This window comes from Cydia fagiglandana, chromosome 24 (genome assembly GCF_963556715.1).
Source record: "Cydia fagiglandana chromosome 24, ilCydFagi1.1, whole genome shotgun sequence".
In the NCBI taxonomy this organism is placed as follows: Eukaryota; Metazoa; Arthropoda; class Insecta; order Lepidoptera; family Tortricidae; genus Cydia; species Cydia fagiglandana.
The window spans coordinates 4,594,989-4,621,059 of NC_085955.1; the positions used below are offsets into that span (position 1 = coordinate 4,594,989).

Below are 26,071 nucleotides of genomic sequence, written 5' to 3' on the forward strand. Positions count from 1 at the left end.
GCTGAGCTCGGCGATTAGGGCATCAATATACAGATTGAAGAGCTTGGGAGAGGTAAGGCCCCCCTACCTCACACCGCACTCTAAACCATACTCGTCAGACAGAACATCACCCCACCGAACACTATTCCTCTGACCAGCGTACCAACACCTAAATATGCGCGTGAGTTCCCTAGGAAATTGTATTCCATCAAGCTTACTCCATAGTAGCTTATAATTGACTAGATCGAAAGCTTTAGAAAGGTCTAGGAAGCACGCATAAATAGGTGTTTTTATGCTAGTATTAGCTTTCACTTACAGCTGCGTCCTAGGGCGGACCCCATTCGTCTTTATCGAACAGGCCTCGGAGTGGACTAAGGGTGTGGTCCGGTACGCCCCACTGATACAGCTTTTATACTGAACATCACTATTTTTGTTACATTCTGTAGGTATTTAAAATCAGACATACATAGAACCAAACTAAGCAAGATATTTTGTATAAATTTTATTGTATGTCTTTCCCATCACGGAACAATGGTGTTCCGGACCTTTGGGAGGCGTGCGCGGAGCCGAAGCCAACACGTAGAGGCCCTTTTGACACTTTAATGAAATGTAAGGGGTACACCGAGCGGATGCTGCCCTTACCCGTGTCATGGGACGCACGCAGAGGCAGCACCCGCCAGGGTGTAAGGGCTATTGAGAGTTGATGAAATCTAAAATGAACTAGGTTATTGGGTGAAAGCGATGGACTAGTACTGAGCTATGGGGTAAAAAACCGGACGCCTGCCTAATAAAACGGTATGCAATTTTATTTCCGGCAGACGGTGACTCGCCCTCACAAGATGGGCCCCCACAAAAAAGCGACATCTAGGATGGCTCAAGGGCAACACCGGTGTGAGCGGCTCAGGGGTGTCGAGAGGTGTGCGCCGCTTTCTACCCAGTGGCTGTTAACAGCCACTGTGCCAACTCGCGGCTTATGCATATTTCACTTCCACCCCTGGAGCTTATAGCTCTAACGACTCCACTCTGGCCGGCCGGCTAAGGCAAGCCAGAGGCAGAGAATCCTGTCCCACCCACCCTCCTTGCGGGTAACAGAACTCCCCAGGAGCACTCGGGTACGTGAGGTCGCTAATCCCCAGCAGCTCGCCACAAGCTGCCCTGCGTTGACTGATTGCACTGGTAAAACCAGCGGGCGATGGGGTCGTCACATCCCTACGCCTAAATTTTATTTATTTTTATTACATAAAATATGATAAAGTAAATCACAATAATTGAAGCACTTCAATAATTCCATTCCATAGATTTTTAACCTAAAAACGTATAAACACACTAGATACTCTAAACCATAGGCACATTTGCAAGGTTCATCTTTGGTGTGCACTCATGCACAAATGGAATTGGCTTCATGCATGAAGTTTAAATTTCAATCAAATATTTTTTAATCGGATGATTGTTGCTATTATATCATGTTACAAATGCATTTCCGTTATTAAATTATCATTGAATTGTTTAAAATAATAAATAAGAAGTACAAAAATTTGCCCGCGAAAAGCTAGTGAACGAAACGCAACGCCATTGGTCGAAACGTTACGTGACGTCACTCGTTGAGTTTAGTGTCATTTTATTTACGCATTAAGCATGTGACCCCATATTAGATCCAATACACTGCATGTGATATTTCTGAAAACATGAATCATAAAGATATCTTTTATGTATAATTTTTATAATCATGAAACTTTGTAAGTATCTGAACGTTTAGTGCTCTCATCTAATTTGTCATTGTCATGCGCACGGGATACTCAAAGCGCGCCATTTCAATTTTATCAATGCAAAATGTGACGTTCCACGGGAAAAGGTACCTTATGAGGGTTTCTAGTTTCGGAGATATGAAATGTTTTGTAAAGAGGTGAAAAAATGCTAATTTTTTTTTTATTGTGTGATCTGAAACCTTAATGCGTAACGTTTGTTTACCTGTTTTTATTTTTGTTATAAGTTAGTTATAAGCCTAGTAATGTCGTCTCAGAGTTTAGTCGAAAAGGTACCTTATGGAAAAAAAATTGAAAATTCCCAAAAAAAACTAGTCATTACGGGAAAAGAAGTTTGGTAGAGAACTGTATTAGCATTCTGCAAAACTAATTTGATAATTTCAGTTCTGGTTGGGGCGCCTAGCAAATATTATAACCGTACATCGACCGACATTACAAATCCAAGTAGCCTGCTATTATACCAAAGTTACTCTCGTCAAGTCTTTCTTAACTAGTATAATCTTCATTTCGTTTGGTCGCATGCAATAAATCAGCCATTGGTTTGCTGAAAAATGCCAATACCCGACGCATTACCTTATGGAATATCTGAGGTCATTGAACCTCAATGCCGCTTGTCTTCAATGGCAACCAAAATATATTATTGATAAGAAATAGACGATTTATACCATCTTTACCCCAAAATATTATTAGTTTATCCTAACTGTTCCATCATCATTATGCCTCATCATGTAACTTAACCACAAGGTACCTTTTCATTACATACAAATTATTGGTCTTTTTTAAGATTATTATGACGAAGAACTAATTAAATTTGTGGCAGTTTAATGTAAATTAATATTTTCTATTCATAAAAGATAAACTTCAATGTGATTGATGTTTTGTAGTGATGTATTATTAGATTTATTTCCATAAGGTACCTTTTCGTAAATGTATGGAGCAAATACTGTAATTGTTATGTAAGTTTAAAGTGGCATAAGGGGTTAAATATAGTATTTAGTTGGGGTTTTAGGATTTATTTCATTTGAATGACAGAATTTCTTTCATATGTGCTCAGAAAAATTGATTGTGTGTTACATTAAAAGTAAAAATATTCAATTTTCTGATTTTATATGAAAAAGTCAGAAAATACATTTTCACCTCTAAATCGGTATTGTTTTTTGCTTAAACTGTCTCTCAGTGTCGTTTTCTAATAGATACAATTTAAATCTTGAGAGCTCATTGCAATCAATCGTGAAAATGAAATAAAACTTTATTTTCAAGAGATTGGTTAGTATACACATAAATCAGTCGATATCAAAGATTTCTATTTGCATTACAGAACAAGTCGCAACATTTTTTTAATCTCAGATATATAAGGTATTATTATTTGTAGTCAACTATGTAACTTACTTCAGGAACATAGTTTTTTAGGCGGCTAAACTTAAAACTTCTCTATCGTAAAGTTGCTTATTTCACAACATTATTTTCAAAAAATCATATCTCTGTAACTACGCAACTTAGAAGGTTGATCTTTTGTGTTATCGATAGCTTATTTATTGTAGATTACTAGGGTATGCATAACTCCATACCCGCCATAAGGTGCCTTTGCCCGTGGGACGTCACAAATATCCAAACAACAAAGCGGTGGAAATTTAAGTGAAATAGAAAATATAAGTATTTATCAAAGAAAACGACGCCACCGAGACGATGACGGACAGCGGGTTTGTCAAAGCGCAATCGGACAATCTACCACACATATGTAGATGCTTTCATGATGTCTGCATATTTCGCCAACAATAAAAATTTCGTTTCCGCTGAGATGAAAGGAAAGAAAGCTGAAAGGTAAATATAATAATATAATGAATTTTACTATGTGTGTGTGTAAAGCTCAAAGAGATAGCAAATGTATAGTTACCATAATAAATAACCTATAAACTGTGTATGAATATTTTCTTTGAAAACGCAAAGGACGAGTAACGTTTTATGAGCATGTATGTGTCAACATTGTTGTAATTTTACAACAATGAAAAGTAGTTTTGGGGTTTAGCTTTCCTCTTTTCATAAGTTTACACCATCGTTTGCGTACTTTCGCATCTCTTGGCACGTCAAAAAATGTTTTCTCGGGTGCATTCTTGGTAGTGTTTCTACACATTGGTACTAAACAATACCTATTAGAAGTATAAAATGTTTTTTTTAGGTTTTTCCATGTTATTAACAACAATACAACGAATAAACACAGAAAGAGCGGAGTTGCTTGCATAAGTTTCATAGAACAGTAAATAATAACAAACGTCAGTTAGTTCACGATCCAACGCGTGACGTCATCGCGTCATCAAGAATTCGCGCCAAAAATTATGAGCGTTTCAACCGCTCAAAATTTTTCAACATGTTAAATATTTTTTAATAAAATAATGGGAAACTTTATCAAAGAATTTTTATATTTTCCGGTGTTCAAACGATGTAAATAATGATTTGAAAAATTAAAATAAAATCACGCATGGGGCTAATTGATGTTGATTTATTTATTTATTTATTTATTTTTGTATAGTCATTGCTATACATTCTATGTATCATATGTTTTGTTTTCTTCTTGTTTTTCTTCTTTTCCCGTTACCTAGTTTTTGTGCGAACGCGCCATGCATCATAGTTTTGTGAATTTCCAAAAGCGTTTCGCTGGCACTGTCGTAATCGCATTGCTCACACTTGTATGGTTTCTCCACAATGTGCGTCTTCTTATGAGCTTCTAAATAATCTTTGACGTTAGTAGCAAAATCACACTGGTCGCATTTGTAAGGAATATTTTTGGTGTGCATCTTTTTGTGAGATTGGAATATGTCTTCGCGGACAGTAGCAAACTTGCATTTCCCGCACTTGTAGACTTTTTCACTCCCGTGCACGGTATTTATGTGAACCTCCAATTCATATTTGCGAGCGTGAGCGTAATTGCATTGATTGCATTTGAAGGCTGTATCCTTACTGTGAACCTTTTTGTGAATTGACAGCCCGATTTTGCGATCTGAAGCGTAGCTGCATTGCTTGCATTGGTAGGGTTTCTTTAGACTGTTTTTTCTCTGTTTCGACGTTTTCTCGTTAGCATGGGCGATGTTTTTATGAACTCTTATATAATGTTTGTGAACACTAGTGAAGCTACATGATTGACATTTGTATAGCTCGTGAACATCATCTGCGCTGCGCTGAGAACATCCTGCAAGATCATAATATGTAAAGTTAATAAGACAGAACAGTTGATATCTTACATTTTTTGTCAATCATTTCATATTGACAGAGCCCAAAAATACATTAACAAAGAATTTTTAGGAATGTTTTTCTTACAATCATTTAAGTAATACAAAACATTATTTTCTAAATATTCCGGGATGATACACAAACGCAAAACATATGGCCCTTAAATTTCCAACATAGGCACGTATTATGCTAATAGGGGATATTACTGCAATGTTCTGCCGCCAGAGTGCAGCACTACCACAGAATAAATAATAGTATTAAGTACAGAAAGAAGACTCACTCTCTAACAAAATGCGTCTGATACGATCAGCACAGATATGGCCGCTAGGTGGCGACAGCGCCACGCGCGGCTTATGGCAAACCCCAAAATTGGGGCCGAACGGATGTACTTTTAGCTACCTGTAGCAAAGCGACGAAATCGCGGAGTGAGACACGCCTGGCACTACCGACTCTAGTAAAGTCAATAGACTAACTTATACATACTGTGCCTTAAACTATTTATTGACAAGTTTTCACAGACAATAAAAATATGACATTGATGCATCAAGGCTGTTTGTTACCAAGAGCCTACCGGTAAACGCGAAAATCTAAATTTAGTTATCTGCCTCTTTATTGCTCAAATATGCAAGAGTGATAGAGAGGCAGAAACCGAACTTTCAACTGACGTGTTTCACAGTAGGCCATGTGATTGACTTATAGTTCGTTTTTTTAGCCTTTCTTGCAAGAAGATAAGCGATCTTGACATGTCTTTTAATTGAAAAACGTTTTTTAAAAATCAAAAACTATTACTTATGAAAGCAAAAGAATATAAATGATTGTATTAGATTCATAATTGTTACATATTTGCCGTAACTTATTTTTAAAATGTGTTTTTCAATTAAAAGACACATCAAGATTGTTTACCTTATTTCTAATGCTAAAAAAACGAAGTATAGGGACGCATGATGTGTCATTGATGTTTGTTTACTGTATGTGCTAGTTGTGCCTGCGCAGAGCTTTGCCTACTATTCCCTATTACCAAACTAGGGTGGGAGAGTAGCACGTATGGTCGTCTTCTTCTTCCTCGCGTTATCCCGGCATTTTGCCACGGCTCGCATAGGAGCCTGGGGTCCGCTTGACAATTAATCCCATGATTTGACGTAGGCACTAGTTTTTACGAAAGCGATTGCCATCTGACCTTCCAACCCAGAGGGAAACTGGGCCTTATTGGGATTAGTCTGGTTTCCCCACAATGTTTTCCTTCACCGAAAAGCGACTAGTAAATATCAAATGATATTTCGTACATAAGTTCCGAAAAACTCATTGGTACGAGCCGGGGTTTCAACCCGCGATCTCCGGATTGCAAGTCGCATGCTCTTACCGCTGGGCCACCAGCGCTTCGTAAAACGCACGTATGGTAAAATTAATTAATTTTATATTCAACTTACTTTCATCTGGTGTTGTATCATTATCTTGTTGACACAATATGAACTTGTATGTGTTGCCTCCGATCCTGCACACACAGCGCTCCGTGTCTACATGCATGCGCTCCAGTTTGACTGTGCAGCTTCTTTGTGGCACAGGATTCATTATTGCTAAGTCAAATGATGCTGTAACAAGTACATAAAATATGTATAATAAATAATAAGTGAGTAAGTATGCTTTAGCCATGACCAATATACTTAGGGGACATCCATTAATTATGTGAGGGGTTTTTGACCCCCCTCTACCCCCCTGGTGAGATGTCGTGAGATTTGTCATCAATAATTTAACATCTATTCATGGATTTTATATTTATAAGTATATTTTAGTCTATACTGCACAAAACATAATTCAAGACCAAAAAAAAGTAAGACAATGTTGCCAATGTAATAATTTGTATGTAAAATAGTACATTCCTTTTGATAAATAATCACACTAAGATAATTTATTTATTACTAATTTTACTCCTGTGATTTTAAAAAGTACTTTAATTTATTTTTTTGTACATAAATACAAGACGCGCTAGTAAAAAAGTGGCAACATTTCTTAAGTTTTTTGATCTTGAATTACGTTTTGCAGTTTAGAAACATGTTTTATTTTAAATTAATTTGATTCTGTCAAATTTTTACACTTCTTTTTAAATTTTTACAGTTCTTGGCCAAAAACATTACTTGGTATTTGCCAAAGAGTGCTAAATACCATTTATTAGATTAGACCCTAGTGTATTTATTGAACAGAATAAAAAATTAATTACCTCTATGGTATACCTCGGGGCCCACCACTAGTCCATCTTTCACCTCATGTTTTAGGTACAGTGCTTGCTCTGCCACCGAGTTTATGCTACACACACTCTCCTCGCTCTCTGATTTGGTGTCTGCCATCGCCAAATGGTCTACCTGACTGGTGTATGTGCTCTCATGCTCCGAGATGGCTTTGCTGTCACCACACATGTTTTCATCTTCTGCCTTAAGTGCTGCCTTCACATCAGGGTCTATATGACTATATAAGCTGGATTGAGCTGGTTCACTGTCAGACAAGTCCTTGGGTTCGGTCTTAACCTCGTGGTCTATGTGAGCTTGGGCACTCTCAGGCTCAAGCTTCAAGCACAAGCCGGCCCCAGCTGTCTCGCTTATAACACAGATTTTCTCCTCGGGTTCGGATTTAATCTCTGTCTTCATATTTTCTGTAAGTAGTTCTTGCTTCGTGTGCAGGCCAGCCGCACTTCCCCACACGGGTTCCAACTCTACCCACACATACTTTGAGCCATCCAGCGACATCGCTTACTGAATAGACGCTGTAATATATTGTAGATTTATCAATGATTTCTTGATACACACTCACCACAGAACTATTAAACGCTATATATCTAGTAATGTGACACTCGCTACGAATGTTCACGATGTACTTTATCTAGCTATCTCTGATTAAAATCGAGGAATTCCATGGTAAGCTGATACGCCACACGAGACTTCCAATTTGCCTCTGCGAAATCGAAGTTGATAAGTCTGTGGGACGCTTTAAACCTAAATAGTGCAATGTACTCAAGGTGGTACAAAATAAAATGCAGAATGGCACTTGTTTGCTAAAATAACGACGTAATGCGGACGTATAATAAATGAAACCAAAATAACATTCGGCAATTTTGGCATTTGCTTGACAATCGACGCGTCACAGCGACATTTCGATTCGGAGACTCGCATCGTTTAAGCCCCATAACAAAACGCGAGTTTACACCGTTACGCATGCTCGGCACTATGAAATTTCCACCGCCCCCTAAGCAATGGCGGATTAAAAAAAAACAAACCAACCAAGCTGTCAAAGTTGTCGGAGCAAGCGCTTGGAATAAATATTTTTATTTTACTGAAATATCGAGTTAAATAAGCATTTAGCGTATTTGTGACGTTAAAAAAATATATAATTAAACATATAATGTTATTCAGTTGTGAATAGTTGCTATAGTCATTAGGAATCTTCGGTATGTATGATTTTTTATGAACGTTTTCAACCTTTGTTTTGATGATTTTCGCGCGTAAATCCTGTCTTAAATACTGTATAATGCTGTATTTAGCTAAATTTTTCATTTCTCTAGACAATCAGATCGATAATTTAATCTTTGTCGGAACTAATTAATGCGTCTTATTCGGTAAATCGCATCGCATCTTTCGATTTTGGTGTAGCGGTTTGTTGTTGCAATTTCAACCTTATATATTTATGTTTTAAGGTCGAAATGTGATGCGCCGGTGTTCGATTCTGTTGCGATCCTGGCAGATCAGAATACGGACGCAAGACAAGTTATTGCCTTTGCCGCGTTCACTGCGACAATTAAAATTGTATTTTTTTTTCTTTTTTAAGTTTTTGTGACGGCAAATGTTTTAAGCCATGATTTTAGTTCTAATAAAACTTTAGCGTAAATGACTTTTGCGCAAATTGTTTTGATTAATTTAAAAATATATATTATAAACTATAAACTTAAATACTCCAATAAATAAAAACCTTAAACCTTCATTCTAGGTATTTACAGACTTAGATCAGATATAGGCATAATTTCTTCAAATAAGATAGGTATACAGGGTGGAAAGATAAGTCGGGCCCTGGAGGGAAACTACCTTAAATCCTTAAGCTGGCTCATTTTACTTAAAGGAGACATTTCTTTATTTTTAAAAAGAAACTAAACTGCATTCAAAGTATTTTTCTTTTTTTCTTCAATTTGGCTTGTCTAAAACAATCTTAAGTACTAAATATTCGATTTTATTGATATTTTGTACGACAGACGAGTGTATAAGACGTCCACTGCTGAACATATTAGGCCTCCCCCTTACTTCTGAACATAGGCCTCCCCCTCCTTACTTTTCTTAGTAAATGACAATGATGTTACATATTGTTTGCAGATGTTGTAGCCGCCACCATGGGCAAATCATGCTGCATAGAGGGCTGCAATGTCTCCAGTCCAGATGTCGAGTATTTCAAGTAAGCCTTCCTTCCTTGGGTCAATCAACTATTTCTTGTTGTTATTCTGTCCCAATCCGTTACAATCTTACGGATTGGTACCCAAGAGGCTGTACACGAAACCAGAGGCTGCGATGTCTCCAGTCCAGATGTCGAGTATTTCAAGTAAGTCGTCCTTCCTTCCTTCCTTGGGTTGATCAAATATTTCTTGTTGTTATTCTGTCCCAATCCGTTACAATCTTACGGATTGGTACCCAAGAGGCTGTACATGGAGCCAGAGGAGACCTTGAACAAGATGGGAGGATGAACTCAAACTCACAGCGGGCCCGAACTGGAGAAGAGTGGCCCACGACAGACCTCAATGGAAAGAGCTAGAGGAGGCCTTTGCCAAGCGGCACACTGAGCTTAGAGATAATATCTATTATTGTTAGAGTATATTATACTCTAACTCAGAACAAAGGGGATAGATAGATTCTGTCCCATCAGCCAGGAGACAATATAGTAGCATAGTTTCTTAGAAGAGCTGCTGTACCATGTTCTACAAACGTGCTTAGTAGATGACCCATTATGGAAAGGCCTTATAACTACCAAAAAATTCAAGTTTAGTTCATTTAAATACGAAACAACTAGTATTTTAATAGTGACCCAGTAGACCGTAACCATGGCAACTATAGTTCGTTTTTTTTAGCATTAGAAAGAACTTGCAAGAAGGTAAGCGATCTTGACATGTCTTTTAATTGAAAAACGCTTTTTAAAAATCAAAGACTATTACTTATGAAAGCAGAAGAATATAAATGATTGTATTAGATTCATAATTGTTACATATTTGCTGTAACTTATTTTTAAAATGTGTTTTTCAATTAAAAGACACATCAAGATTGTTTACCTTATTTCTAATGCTAAAAAAAACGATCTATAGTGACAAGAAAAAGTTGATTCACCCCCTTAACCACTTTAAGTCAGCACAACATTTAATTGATCAATCAATCGTTTATTTGCAGATAAAACAGTACAATGCATGCACATACATACAGTACACATACATACATATTAAACATATACATAGTACATAGTACACATACATATACACATAGTATATACATAGTAGTTAAGTTTGTACTAACATTAGACAAGAATTTATAATATTGTATACTAACAAATTGTATGAGTCATGTTACTTGAATAAATGAAATTTATTATTATATATTTAACCCCTGCGCTCAAACATCCACCATACAACAAATCGATGTAAAGCAATTTGACCCATATTGATCTGTAGTAACACACGTGATACTAAGTTGCTATGACCCAAATTGAGTTAACATCACACGTGTGACTCTAGGGCGCTCCACGGGTTGAGTATTTAAGAAACATGAATAGTGTTCAGGAGAATCATCTGTCTAATTTATTACTGAAACAGCTTCTTTATAAATTAAATAAAAAATATCCTAATTAAAACCAAAAATATTACTTTGCTAATCCGCGAAAAGATAACGTGCTAGTCAATCAGTGCTAACCCGTTATACTTACTTGCGTATTTTATACATGCAATTAATGTTCCCGCCCTCCCACCGCAAGAATAAATACGCAAATAAATATAACAAACCGCCACCAAAAGAACAATACTCGACACGTGTTTCGCCTCTCTACGAGGCATCCTGAGGAGATGTTGACGGTCTGACGCCCGGCAACGCCTCGTTTCTATCACAATTTCTGTTGAAATTTCAGATGAAAACATATCTTGAACCGTAAGGACCCTTCTGTGTGGAAAGCCACATTTTCCCAGATTATCTTAAAATAAACTTTCACATTTATAATATTAGAATAGTCATTGATATATAGACGTTAAACATTGTTCCAATTATCCCCAGGTTCCCCCGCAGCGGGTCCCTGCTGGCAGCCTGGATAGAGGCGACCGGGGCGCCGGGGGGCGACGTCTGCTCAGCACACTTTACCGACGCAGATTATAAAAGCATGCGCGGCAAACGGCGGCTGCTGGGCACTGCGGTACCCAGCGTGTTTGCTACCGTAAGTTACAATTAACCCCGGGTTCCCCCACAGTGGGTCGTTACTTATTTTAGAGTAAACAACAAAAGAATCGCAGAAGGTAAAAAATGTAAGAATATTTGATAGAGTCAGACCAAGAAAAGTTTGGAGCGATTTTGATAGCCCACGCAGTGCAAGTGTTATTTATACATCAAAATTTCAAAGAAGTTTGACGTTTATAATAACACTTGCACTGCGTGGGCTATCCAAATCGCTGCAGACTTTTCTTGGTCTAACCTATTGGTTTTTACTATCTAGGCACACGCCACCGGTTTAAGTCCACCGCCAGGTGGCTTGGGTTCGACGACGGTGCCGCCCTTCCACACATCGACTGAAACCCCTTTTCTACACTACCTACAATACCTACATATGTCTTACCTAACCCTTTGCCTATGCATTACTTATGATTGTTGTAATAAATGCTTTATTTTACTATTATATCTATCAATTTTGGTTGTGTTTGGTGAAAGACAAATAAGTTACTAAATTTTATTTTTCACATGATACTATGTAGAATATAATTTTATTAGGATTTATCATTTTATTTGTGTCAAACACACACTTTTTTTTATTTAAAAAAGGCAAGGGACATATTTTAATTACCACCATGACTTAAGGCTCATTTAGACGACGCGACAACTCGCATGCGAGTTTCATTACATTGCGGGTTTTGGTCGGTCGGTTGAATTGGACGTAACCAACAGTCCGCAATGTAACTAAAATCGCATGCGAGCTCGCGCGCCGTCTAAATCAGCCCTTGACTTTATTTTAAAAATGGTGGATAACAATTTTACGTAATTTCAGTCATTCTTCTGCTTTAATAAGGGCTAATAATATTATTTATTTTTCTGCAGAGACCACCATGCACAGAAAACGGAAACATCACAGACCCAACAAAAGACACAAACAAAAACGCAAATACGAACCCGAAAAATAAAAAAGCTAAAGAGAAAAAGAGCACAGACAAAGCTAAAGCAGATTCTACCACAGACAATGTAAACGAAATAACCACAGATAATAACGCCATGGACAAGGACGAATCTACGACTGACACTGATGTGACAGAGAGTAATGTGGAAAATGGAGAGAGTTCACAGGACACGAGGCAAGGTGGAGAAAATGGGAAAGATGATAAGAATGGAGAAAAGTAAGTCATTTGTTTTTTAGTCACAATAGAAGTAAAAAACCGGCCAAGTGCGAGTCGGACTCGCGCACGAAGAGTTGCGTACCATTACACAAAAACGGCAAAAAAATCACGTCTGTTGTAGACGTGCGCGCCGGGTGAAAAAAATCGGGCGGCGGCGCGCCACGAAAAAATCCACGGCGGCGGCGTAACGCCGGCGGCGTGGAATCTTCAACTTTTCAATATACGTATAATGAGAAACCAAGATTAACTCTTAAGTCAACACGGGAAAAATCTCAAAAAAACCTTGTTACATCGTTTTTTTGGTTTATTGCAGAAATATCATGAGAAAAACATATCTCAGTATGTTGGACGTTGCTAGGATCGGTGTAAATAATAAGTTTTAGGCAAAAATTACATTTTTGGTACAAGCTTTTATCGCCGACTGTACTTTTTTTTCCACAGGCAACTAATACTCATGGAGACAATTCTAAAAACCCCAAACACAATTAGGTTTCGTTGTTTTATCACTGAGTTCCTATGGCCACCTCCGGTCTCCATCATCAGATCAGGTCGATGACACCATATATTGCATTGTCACCCCACTTACGTATGTATGCAAAATTTCAGCTCAATCGGAAACCGGGAAGTGGATAAAATTTAACTTGCAAGATTTGATTACACACAGACAGACAGACAACGGTCAGGTGAAAGTAAATAAAAGCTTGTAAAAAGATACGCCGCGTAATGAAAAGACGTCCAGTATTTTGGACATTGCCGAGTATAGACTACCTACTTCATGTGCATAATGCATAAGGTTTTTTTTAGTCCAATTCATGTTTTTTGAAATAAATATAGAATAATTGCATTTTTTAATTAGAAATACACATACCGATAATGTCAACTTATGTAAGGAATTGAATTAAAACCTATTACGTAATTTTATATTTTTGGAATAACTTTATAGCTCGTAGGTGGTAAAGTTTTATCAGTCATTGACGTCATTTATTTATCATTAAATCAAACAGCGGGTTATCCTAGGAAGCAGTAACATCTAAGCAATGGTTTTTACAATAATGCATGCACTTTTATCAAAATTTTCCTAACAAGTTTCTCAAATGAAATCGGGTCTGTCTCTTGATGAAAACAAATCCACACACAAACAGGAAACAAACACACACGCACACGCGCGCGCGCACACACACACACACGCACACACACACACACACACACACACACACACACACACACACACACACACACCACATCCACAGGGAAAAATCCATAAAAACATTTTTTTTATCTATTTGGTTCATTACATAATACGGCAAGTAATGACTTTTTAAAATGTTTTGTTAAATACCTAACATCCCTCTATTTAATTTATTTACCACAAAAACTACCAGAAAATTTAATAATTTTACTCTTCGCATACTTGGCAACGTCTAACATATTGGACTTAGCAAAAGTGCAGTGTTGTCGATTACAACGGGCAAAATACTGGACATTACACTTTTTACACTTGTTTTACCCATAAACAAAAAACATTTTTATGTAAATCATATTGCCACGTAACAAACAGACCAGTTAGTAACCTATTACACGTTTTATTTTAACTCTGCTTAATACTGCCATATACAAAAAATAATGAAATATGGGTAAAATGTCAGTCTGTCGGATGCTTCCTTGCAAGTTCTGCGTTCTGTAGGACTTTCACAAAAAGATTATGTTCACACTGGTTCCCAATATTTTCTTATACACTCATACTTAAAAATAACATATCATTCAAGTAGTATTAGTAGAGTAGTTTCCTGGTTACACTACCAGGAAACTACGCTACCAGAGGAAAGTAACGCTATGCTTTAATATTTGGTGCAGAATTTTTTCTTGGGATATCCATTATAGTGGACGTTATCGATTTAAGGGTTAAAATAAATCAAGCAATAAATTTGAAAAAAACGGAGCAGTCGGAACCCTAAAGCTAGGCACGTCGCACGCGGTTTATGTCCATTGATTTTAAATTTGTACTCTTGCGGGCTTTGTCTCGGCGCGAATTTTAAAGTACCGGCGGCGGCGGCGGCGCGCTGACTCCTTATGGCGGCGGCGCGCCGCGGCGGCGCGCACGTCTAGTCTGTTGTATGGGAGCCCCACTTACATATTTATTTTATTCTGTTTTTTATTTTTTATTTTGTTTTGTGATTTGTTGTGTGAAATCGGTTAATATGACGGTTCATGAGATACAGCCTAGTGACAGACGGACAACCGGACAGTGGTGTCTTAATAATAGGTTCCCGTTTTTACTATTTCGGCACGGAACCCTAAAAAACATTGTCAAAATTTCAACTTTCTATCACGGTTCATGAGATACAGCCTGGTGATAGACAGACAGTGGAGTCTTAGCAATAGGGTCCCATTTTTACCCTGTGGGTACGGAACCCTAAAAGAGGATTTCATATTTTATTTTTTTAACAAGCAGAAACGTCTGCGTATGATGCTATTAAGCTTATAATAAATTTAAAAGTGGAAAAATTACTGTCTTGTGTGAGACTTGAATTCACGGCCTCTGGATCGATACTCCAGCGCTCTGCCATCTGAGCCACCAAGACCTCATCCCTAGCCAGCAAATCTTTCTACCATATTATATAGTTCGATTTTTTTAACATTAGAAAGAACTTGAGAGAAGGTAAGCGATCTTGACATGTCTTTTAATTAAAAACGCTTTTTAAAAATCAATAACTATTACATTTGAAAGCAGAAGAATATAAATGATCGTATTAGATTCATAATTGTTACATATTTTCCGTAACTTATTTTTAAAATGTGTTTTTCAATTAAAAGACACATCAAGATTGTTTACCTTATTTCTAATGCTAAAAAAACGAACTATAGGTCAAGGGGACCCTTAGCGACATCTACCGCAAGAGTGTTACACTTCTTAAAAAAATTGATTTCATATTTTACATAAAGCTCAGAAAAAAAGTGTCAAACTGGCTTAAGAAGTACTAATAAGGTACGAACGAACGAACCCCACGTACTTTTTATTGAGTTTCATAAAACTACATTATTCGGTGAAGGAAAACATAATAGCAAACCTGCAGTCCTGCTTACATAAAGTGTAAAATAAAAAAAATTAAGAGCCCTTCAACGTGCACACTAGCGCCACTGCTAAATAATCGTGATTATTTAAATTTAAAGACAGGTATTTAAAAATGGGGGCCGCTACGGACTGTATTGTGTATTTAAGTACGTTTTGAATACATCAAACTAGTTTTTATGTTGCTGGATTCGTCGATCTAGGAACTCAAAACAAAAACGGCCGTTCTTACTTTGGACGCATAGATTGACAAATCCAGCAACATAAAAACTAGTTTGATGTATTCAAAAGGTACTTAAATACACAATACAGTCCGTAGCGGCCCCCTTTTTTAAATATCTTTCGTGAAATTTAAATAATCACGATTATTTAGCAGTGGCGCTAGTGTGCACGTTGAAGGGCTCTTAAGGTGTGTGAAGTCCCTTATAGTAGCCCAAATCTTCTCGTACGTGAGAGACCGCCTATGTCCAAATATAGGCTAAATGAATAATGAAACAAAACCTTTAATTGAATTTCAGTGCTCAACCCGAAGTAAACGACATAGAAGACATGATAACCAACTACCAGATCAAGCAGCCGCCGCTCGCCGACCGGCTCAACCCGGAGCCTCTAGAGGACCTCATCCCCGCCATCTTGGAGCACCAGAGCGTTCAGGGGCTGCAGGCTGAGCAGGTTCACATCGAGGAGACACAGGCAGACACGAGGAATACTGGCAACACACAAGAGGTTAGTTCTGTTGTCCTACGTCAACAACAGAAGACCGGCTCAACCCGGAGCCTCTAGAGGACCTCATCCCCGCCATCTTGGAGCACCAGAGCGTGTAGGGGCTCCAGGCTGAGCAGGTTCACATCGAGGAGATACAGGCAGAAACGAGGAATACTGACAACACACAAGAGGTTAGTTCTGTTGTCCTATGTCAACAAAAGAGGACCGGCTCAACCCGGAGCCTCTAGAGGACCTCATCCCCGCCATCTTGGAGCACCAGAGCGTGCAGGGGCTACAGGCTGAGCAGGTTCACATCGAGGAGATACAGGCAGACACGAGGAATACTGACAACACACAAGAGGTTAGTTCTGTTGTCTTACGTCAACAACAGAAGACCGGCTCAACCCGGAGCCTCTAGAGGACCTCATCCCCGCCATCTTGGAGCACCAGAGCGCGCAGGGGCTACAGGCTGAGCAGGTTCACATCGAGGAGATACAGCCAGAAACGAGGAATACTGACAACACACAAGAGGTTAGTTTTTTTCTATGCGGAAGCGCTGGTGGCCTAGCGGATCCGGAAGTCACAGGTTCAAACCCCGGCTGGTACCAATGTGTTTTTCGGAACTTAGACCGGTACGAAATATTGATGTTTACCAGTTGCTTTGCGGTGAAAGAAAACATCGTGAGGAAACCGGAATAATCCCAATAAGGCCTATGGCCTCTGGGTTGGAAGGTCAAATGGCAGTCACTTTCGTCAGTGCCTACGTCAACAACAGAAGACCGGCTCAACCCGGAGCCTCTAGAGGACCTCATCCCCGCCATCTTGGAGCACCAGAGCGTGCAGGGGCTACAGGCTGAGCAGGTTCACATCGAGGATATACAGGCAGACACGAGGAATACTGACAACACACAAGAGGTTAGCTTTTATGGAAGAGGTCCCTATTATATTAAGATCGGGCCACTCACGTTATGTTAAGTTAACTCTCGACATCATAATCTAATAAAACATGGTCTTCTCTTCCCAGAGTGACACAAGGCTACGTCACAATAAAATTGCCAGGACCATCGGCTTCACAGGCAGGGTCACTTCCCACTAGGCCAGACCGGTCGTCAGACTTTGATCGCCAAAGACGTCAATAGACGCAAGCGACTCCGCCCAATAGAGTCGGACCAAAAAAAAGTCTGCAGCGGATTAGATAGCCCACGCAGAGCAAGTGTTATTTATACGTCATAATTTCATAGAAGTTTGACGTTTAAAAACTCCGCGATTTCGTCGCTTTGCTACAGGTAGCTAAAAGTACATCCGTTCCACACCAATTTTGGTGGCTAGCCATAAGCCGCGCGTGGCGCTGTCGCCACCTAGCGGCCATACCTGTCCTGATCGTAACAGACGCGTTTTGTTAGAGAGTGAGTCTTCTGTACCTAGTACTATTATTTATTCTGTGGTGGCGTTCAAAGTGTTAATGACTAAATTTTATTGTTATAATTTCAGGGCAGCCCGAACAAGCTCGACGTGAGCCAGCTGGCGAGCCATATAGCCAGCAAGTTGGACAACCAGTTAGCGCAGATAATGGCAACTGCGCCCGTCTTCATAGAGGTCGCTGTGGATCAGAGTGAGTTATTATTTTACGAGTATTTATGGAAATCCCAATAAGACCTAGTTTCCCCTCTGGGTTGAAAGGTCAGATGGCAGTCGCTTTCGTAAAAACTAGTGCCTACGTCAGATCATGGGATTAGTTGTCAAGCGGTCCCCAGGCTCCATGAGCCGTGGCGAAATGCCGGGATAACGCGAGGAAGAAGAAGAGTATTTATTGAAATTTCTTGTAAGCGCCACTCGCCGTATCGGGGTTTAAACGGTTAAATCTGGAGTTACCATGGTTACTAGTACAATTTGACACTGGGTTTAAACGGTTAACCCCGGGTTAGTGGGATGATGGAAGTGGACCTAAGAGAAAGCATAAACTATTGAATAACATTTTTTAACCGTCTTTAAAATTTAAAGGGAGCAAATCTGCTCTGCAGATCTTTATAAAATAATAATATGTTTGTTTCCTGATTTTAATTATTATTTAATTTTTTTTTACCCTTTGACCACTAAAAACGTCAACTGACACACGCGGCTACACTCCACTGTCCGTCTGTCTGTCTGTCACTAGGCTGTATCATGAACCGTGATTGCTAGACAGTTGAAATTTTCACAGATGATGTATTTCTGTTGCCGCTATAACAAATACTAAAAACAGAATAAAATAAATATTTAAGTGGGACTCCCATTCAACAAACCTGATTTTTTTGCCGTTTTTTGCGTAATGGCACGGAACCCTTCGTGCGCGAGTCCGACTCGCACTTGGCTGGTTTTTTAAAGATTGTTTAATTACATTTTCAGACGACACGCGAGCCGAGAGTCCTCAAGACTGCCTGATGTTACTGGAGAGCGTCCAATGTGATATCGATCCTTCGAGCCTTATGTTACCTGAGCACGGACCTGACACGGATAGCGATATGGAAATTGTCGAGGCAGATAACAAGTAAGTATCATTTTAAAGCTTTATTACCTATATTGAAGACTGAAGCCTTATGCTATTGACTTTGAAAACCCATACCATGCTTATCAAAAAAACCGGGCAAGTGCGAGTCGAACTCGCGCACGAAGGGTTCCGTACCATAATACAAAAAAAAACAAAAAAAAAGCAAAAAAAAACGGTCACCCATCCAAGTACTGACCACTCCCGACGTTGCTTAACTTTGGTTAAAAATCACGTTTGTTGTATGGGAGCCCCATTTAAATCTTTATTTTATTCTGTTTTTAGTATTTGTTATAGCGGCAACAGAAATACATCATCTGTGAAAATTTCAACTGTCTAGCTATCACGGTTCGTGAGATACAGCCTGGTGACAGACGGACGGACGGACGGACAGCGAAGTCTTAGTAATAGGGTCCCGTTTTACCCTTTGGGTACGGAACCCTAAAAAAGGAATAGATGGCCTACCATCCATTTTTGTGTTTTGTTTGGAAAATTACACCTCAAACTTTTTTACCTGACAATCCGTTACTGTCAAAAATCAAAGAATCTTGAATGCACTAAAAATCTAGAAAAGGTGGGTCTTAACTACTTGTATTGAAAATCGCACGGTCTCCTGTTGGGGAACCAGATATCGCCCCTTGTTCTCTGACACCTAGTATAATTATATCGTTTCAAGCCTAATTATAGTCATTATTCAAGTCTTATCATATTGATTTACATTCTCATTAATTTGAGTTTATCTAAAAGCCTAAAACTACCTCTGAAGAAGCCCACTAGATCACAGCTACCTTTGAAAACGCCCACTAGATGGCATTGCGTTTTCATTTCTAAGCCTGATACTTATTATAAAACTAATTCATCCCACAGAATAACTGAAGACCCCAACCCGATATCTCTTCTCACATCCAGCGACGAAGACGAAGTCATCATAGAAGAACCCCACATCGACACGGTAGAGGTCTCAGACGAGACAGACGAGGACGACAGACCTCTACAAAGGCTTATCAAAGAAAAACCTAAACAGAAAAAGCCGGTGAAGAAAAAGAAAAAGGGAAATTTCGAGTACTTCGTTCATTCCAGTCCTTACTACTGCGTCCAGTGTGACTTCAGAACGGACAACGAAGCAGAATTCATACAACATAACATAGAGCTCGCTCATATGAATTCGACAACCATCCAAGTATGTTCAACATGCAACTATACGACTGCGAGCAAAGCACAATTCTCTAGACACAAGCGGAAACATAGGGACGAGAGAAACTTCAAGTGCCATCTATGTAACTATAAAGCGAGACATAATATGAGTCTGATCTACCATCTCCGATGCCATGATCCGGTTGAGAAGAAACAGGAGAAATTCACGTGTGATAAGTGCGGTTTTAGTTCAAATGTGAAAAGTGAAGCGTTGAATCATTTGAAGAATAAAAGTTGTGGTAGTAAGTATTCGTGTGATCAGTGTAGTTATAGTACGAAGAGACGGAGTGATTTGAGGAGGCATCGGCTGAGGAGGCATTCCGTTGATGACAGTGACGAGGATTTTACCATTTAAAGATGCCAATACTTATCTTAATTAATATGGCTGATCTTTAACCTTTTTTACGCTAACGACGGATATATCCGCACCGTAGGTTAACGCCGAAGACGGATTAATCCGTCACAGACTACAGAGCAACATAGACCTATGTATGAATAAAGTATAACTTCGGTTTTGACACTTCTGTGGTGTCTGAGTGACAGCTTTTGTGTTTGACACGGCGTCGAAAAGGTTAAAAGAATGAAATGAATGAATGAATGAACATATGAAATGAAAGATAAAGACTGTTAATCTCTATACAAACTTGCCTGATCATTGTAAAGTCAGCAGCAGAAATTGCTAAGCGGGCGAGGTGTTCAAAATTACCTTGTCACGCTCTTATTCTCTTAACATTAAAGTCGCGTTAACATCATTTTGAACACCTGGCCCGCTTAGCAACTTCTGCTGCTGACTGTACTAAGTGCAGTGGGAGATATCTCCAGTGAAAATTAAAAGTTAAACGCCATCTATTTTAACTTCCTCAAAAGCATTCATTGCTATGCAGATGACAGCACTGGCGATAGCTGTTATACAGGTCGTGCAAACGCCCCCCCTGAGCAGGTGTCGGAGTTTAGGATGCGACTTGTGTCTGAGATCGAGACGTCCCTTGAACAGGTCTCCGAGTGGGGTAGACGTAACCTCGTCCAGTTCAACCCCAGTAAGACACAAGTCTGCGCGTTTTCCGCTAAAAAAGCCCCATTTGTCACGGCGCCAAAGTTTCAGGGCATTCCCCTTACCATGGCTAAAAGTATCGGGATACGACATTACGACATGACATTATGTCGACATTACGAACGAAGTCCAGTTTCGAAGTCATTTGGAACATAAAGCCAAACTGGCCTCAAAAAAGCTTGGGGTGCTTAACAGAGCCAAACAGTACTTCACACCTAGTCACCGGCTTTTGTTATATAAAGCGCAGGTTCGACCTCATATGGAGTACTGTTCTCATCTCTGGTCTGGCGCCCCACAATACCAGCTCCTTCTAGTACAGTCATTATAGATTTTGACCCGTGAATAATTAGTTCTTGGATTTTTTTTTCGTAGGTCCCTCGGGGGGGTCACTGGGAATGTAAATTCAAAAAGTAGGCTTAATCAGGCTCCTGCGTATATTCAAAAAATGGTTTTTTTCCAAATAAACGGTTTTTCTTCAATAACTTGGCCATTTTTGATTTTACAGTAAAACCGTAAGGACAAAAATTGTAAGAAATTTGATTCTCTACAAGTTAGTCCAGTCATTATATCCAAAAAACCGACCTTTCCCGTGAATAATCAGTTCTTGGATTTTTTTTTGTACGTCCCTCGGGGGAATCACTGGGAGTGTAAATTCAAAAAGTAGACTGAATCAGGGTCCTGTGTATATTCCAAAAACGGTTTTTCTTGAATAACTCGGTCATTTTTGATTTTACAGTAAAACCGTGAGGACAAAAATTTTGGAAAATTTGATTCTCTACAAGTTTGGTCCTCACAATTTTTCATCTAGGATCGATAGTTTGGAAATAAAATTTGAAAAAAGCGACAAATTCAAAATATTTTCAACATCTCGTTTATTTTCAACTTTACGACATAAATGAAGAGGACTAAACTTGTAGAGAATCAAATTCTGAACAATTTTGGTTCCCACCTTCTTTCCCCCAAAATCGATATTTTAGAAATTAAACCTGAAAAACGCGACAAATTCAAAATATTATCATTATCTCCTATGTTCCACGCTTTACGGCATAAATGAAGGGAAACGAAGTTGTAGAGAATCAAATTCTGAACAATTTTTGTCCTCACGGTTTTACTGTAAAATCAAAAATGACCGAGTTATTCAAGAAAAACCGTTTTTGGAATATACACAGGACTCTGATTTAGTCTACTTTTTGAATTTACACTCCCAGTGATTCCCCCGAGGGACGTACGAAAAAAAAATCCAAGAACTGATTATTCATGGGAAGGGTCGGTTTTTTGGATATAATGACTGGACTAACTTGTAGAGAATCAAATTTCCTACAGTTTTTGTCCTTACGGTTTTACTGTAAAATCAAAAATGGCCGAGTTATTGAAGAAAAACCGTTTCTTTAGATAAAAACCATTTTTCGAATATACGCAGGAGCCTGATTAAGCCTACTTTTTGAATTTACACTCCCAGTGACCTCCCCGAGGGACCTACGAAAAAAAAATCCAAGAACTAATTATTCACGGGTAGGGTCGGTTTTTTGGATATAATGACTGTACTATTCCTCTTGACTCCATCCAACGGCGGGCCGTTCGTATTGTCGGCGATCCCGAACTTACTGACGGCTTAGAACTTCTTAGCCTTCGGAGAGACGTTGGCTCTCTTTGCATGTTCTACCGTCTGTACAACGGGGAATGCTCGGAAGAACTATTTGATTTGGTGCCATCGTTTCGATTTTATCACCGCACCTCCCGCCAAAGGAGCAAAGTTCATCCCCACTTCTTAGATACATGGCACACCAAGAATAAGCGGGCATCTCGCTCGTTTCTTCCCAGAACGTGCAGAATGTGGAATGACTTGCCTCCTGAGGTATTTCCTTTGCGCTACGACATGGGATTCTTCAAGAAGCGGGTATTTAGGGTTCTCAAGGGTCGGCAACGCTTAAGATAAGATAAAGATAAGATAAAAAATAGTTTATTCAAGTAGGCATATTACAATGCGCTTATGAACGTCAAATAAACCTTTACCGGCTCCAACCGTACACCTCTGCCCCGAGAAGATTTAAATCCCCCCTCAATTGGAGGAGGGTATCCCAATATGGGACCGGCAACAAACTCGGCGGGACACATCTTTTCAAAACATTATTACATCTTATAATTAACATGCATTACGAGTAATTAAGAAAAATACAATTTAAATTACTATAGAATTCATGCAATTATACTCAGTGAGTACATAACTTTATAGAATTTGATATAAAAAATAAACATATATGTACATGAAATCACAAATACGTAGCTCTTTCAGAAAACATATCAAATATTACAAAAGGAAAAGAAATTAAAATCAATAAAAGAAATGAGAACACATATTATATGAATCTGACTGATTGTTATGAGATGCTTTCATACAATTTGATGTGCTTTCTTACCTGAGCTGAGTCACCTTTAACTCTACACATAATACAATATTTTTAATTGCTACTTGTCGTTATTACAGTTTCTGGTTTGGACCATGCATGTTTGTCTGTCAAGTAGTCCTCGACTCTGTAATAAGCCTTCAACATCAATGACTTTTTTAAGTAATTCTTAAGAGCTGGAAAGGGTAATCTTAAAGCATCCTCAGGTAACTTGTTATAAAAATGAATGCATTGCCCAACGAATGACTTCTGTACTTTACGAACACGAAACTTTCTGATAGCAAGCTTATTTTTATTTCTAGTATTATAGTTATGGACATCAGAATTCTTAGTGAAGGAGTCTAGATTCTTAACAACATAAATAATACTATCATATATGTATTGGGAAGCTACAGTTAAAATATTGATTTCTTTAAAAAGTTCTCTTAATGATTCACGCACCCTTAAATTATATATAGAACGAATGGCTCTCTTTTGTAAGACAAATATAGTCTGTATGTCAGCTGCTTTGCCCCAAACCAGAATACCATATGACATTACACTATGAAAATAACTATAATAAACAAGGCGAGCTGTCTCAACATTAGTCAATTGTCTAATTCTCCTCACAGCGTAAGCGGCCGAACTTAATTTGTTTGCTAGTGTTCTTATATGAGGACTCCATTGTAGATTTTTGTCCAATGTTAAACCAAGAAACAGTGCTTTATCTACCATATCTAAGCATTCATTATTCAAAAGTATCTTAGTATCGACTGGTTTAACATTCGGCAAAGAAAATCGAATGCATTTAGTTTTCTTAGCATTAAGAAGCAAATTGTTCATAGTAAACCAGTTTAGTACATTAACGAGTGTGCTGTAATCGGTAGATTTACGATCAACCTTAAAAAGTAATGATGTGTCATCAGCAAAAAGAACAATTTCACAAAGATTTTCTACTACACATGGCAAATCATTTATATAAACCAAAAACAGGAATGGACCCAAAATAGAACCTTGTGGCACTCCTAATTGGACTACAGTACCGCTAGACCGGGTTTTGTTTACAACAACTGTTTGTGTTCTGTTGCTAAGGTAAGAAGACATAAAGTTTAGGGCATTTACTGACAGACCATAGTGTTCTAATTTCAAAATGAGCGTTCCATGATCCACACAATCAAATGCTTTAGAAAGATCACAAAATATGCCAATTGCATCACAAGAATTTTCCCAAATATCATAAATATGTTTAATAAGTACCGAAGCAGCATCGGTCGTGGAACGGCCCTTTGTGAAACCAAACTGATTGCTTGTAAGTAACGTATGTCTGTTGAAGTGACCCAGTAGATCATTTAACATTAACTTTTCAAAAACTTTACTTAGTACAGGAAGTATTGATATTGGACGGTAATTAGCCATATCACTCGAATCACCCGATTTAAAAAGAGGTATGACTTTGCTATATTTCATAAGATCTGGAAAGACGCCTTGTGAAATTGAAATATTATAAATTACGGCTAAGTAAGGCGCTATTACGTCCAAGACATGACTAATGACTCTAACAGATGTTCCCCATAAGTCTTCCGTTTTCTTTAAATTGAGTGACTTGAATGTTTTAACAATAATTGCTGAATCTACTAGACTAAACTCAAAGTTAATATTACATTTCTTAACATTAGCACAAAGTAAGGAATGAGCTCGAAACGAAGATGAATGTAGACATTTCGTGGTATTAATAGCTATTTTAGAAAAATAATCTTCGAATGCCGAGGCAACATCGTTGTTTGACATGGTCAGTTGTTTATCCGAGACAATGTTGACTTGACAATCGCGTGATTTACATTTACCAGCTTCCCTATTTATAATATTCCATGTTGTCTTCACTTTGTTGTCCGACACTTTCAGTTTAGAACTTGTATAGTTTGCTTTGGCTGTTAAACACACTCTCTTGAAGATTTTTGAGTAGTTCCTCACATAGTCCAGGAAATCTGTATTTTTGTTCAGCTCTCTCTCACCATAAAATTCATAAAGCCTTTTTCTACTTTTATAAATGCCTGCAGTAGCCCATTCACTAAACTTTGTTCTAGTTTTTGACCCACTAATAGTTTTCATACTGAAATTTTGATTATAATGATAAAGAATTACGTTAAAAACAACTTCATACAAATTATTACAGTTGTAATGTGAAAATGGTAACATACAGAGACTTTTTTGAATTTCATTTTTGAATAATTCCAAGCGACTACTAGTAATGGGTCTATATGTTATTGTTTGTGGAGTATCATGAATATCGCTTAAGAAAACAGCCCTTTGACCGCTATGATCAGAATAAAAACAGTTAAATATTTGCTTATCTATACATTCACAATTACAAAATATATTATCCAGACATGTTGCACTAGTTACACCTACCCGAGTAGGTTCAAGAAACAAGTTAAATAAATTGAATGATTTAAACAAACACAGCATTTTAACAGTATTACTAGAGGACTCGAGCAAGTTAACATTAAAATCTCCACAGACTATAACATGTTTTTGGCCCTTACATACTAATTTCAGCACACTTTCCATTGTAGTTT

General features: G+C 38.3%; 2 protein-coding genes across 2 annotated transcripts; one reads left to right on the forward strand and one right to left on the reverse strand.

The window, feature by feature from the left end:
- Nucleotides 1-4,291: 4,291 nt before the first annotated feature.
- On the reverse strand, nt 4,292-8,048 carry LOC134676601 (zinc finger protein 112-like). The gene is made up of 3 exons (XM_063534995.1): nt 7,183-8,048; nt 6,395-6,556; nt 4,292-4,926 (listed from the first exon to the last, which is right to left on the reverse strand). Exons 1-3 carry the CDS (start codon nt 7,703-7,705, stop codon nt 4,292-4,294), a joined length of 1,320 nt encoding a protein of 439 aa, XP_063391065.1. The 5' UTR covers nt 7,706-8,048.
- A 1,241-nt stretch (nt 8,049-9,289) lies between these two features.
- Nucleotides 9,290-21,416, forward strand: LOC134676602 (zinc finger protein 263-like). The gene is made up of 10 exons (XM_063534997.1): nt 9,290-9,395; nt 11,246-11,402; nt 12,275-12,567; nt 16,156-16,363; nt 16,566-16,703; nt 16,754-16,873; nt 17,075-17,257; nt 17,834-17,954; nt 18,728-18,869; nt 19,734-21,416. Exons 1-10 carry the CDS (start codon nt 9,334-9,336, stop codon nt 20,413-20,415), a joined length of 2,106 nt encoding a protein of 701 aa, XP_063391067.1. The 5' UTR covers nt 9,290-9,333; the 3' UTR covers nt 20,416-21,416.
- The last annotated feature ends 4,655 nt before the right edge of the window (nt 21,417-26,071 follow it).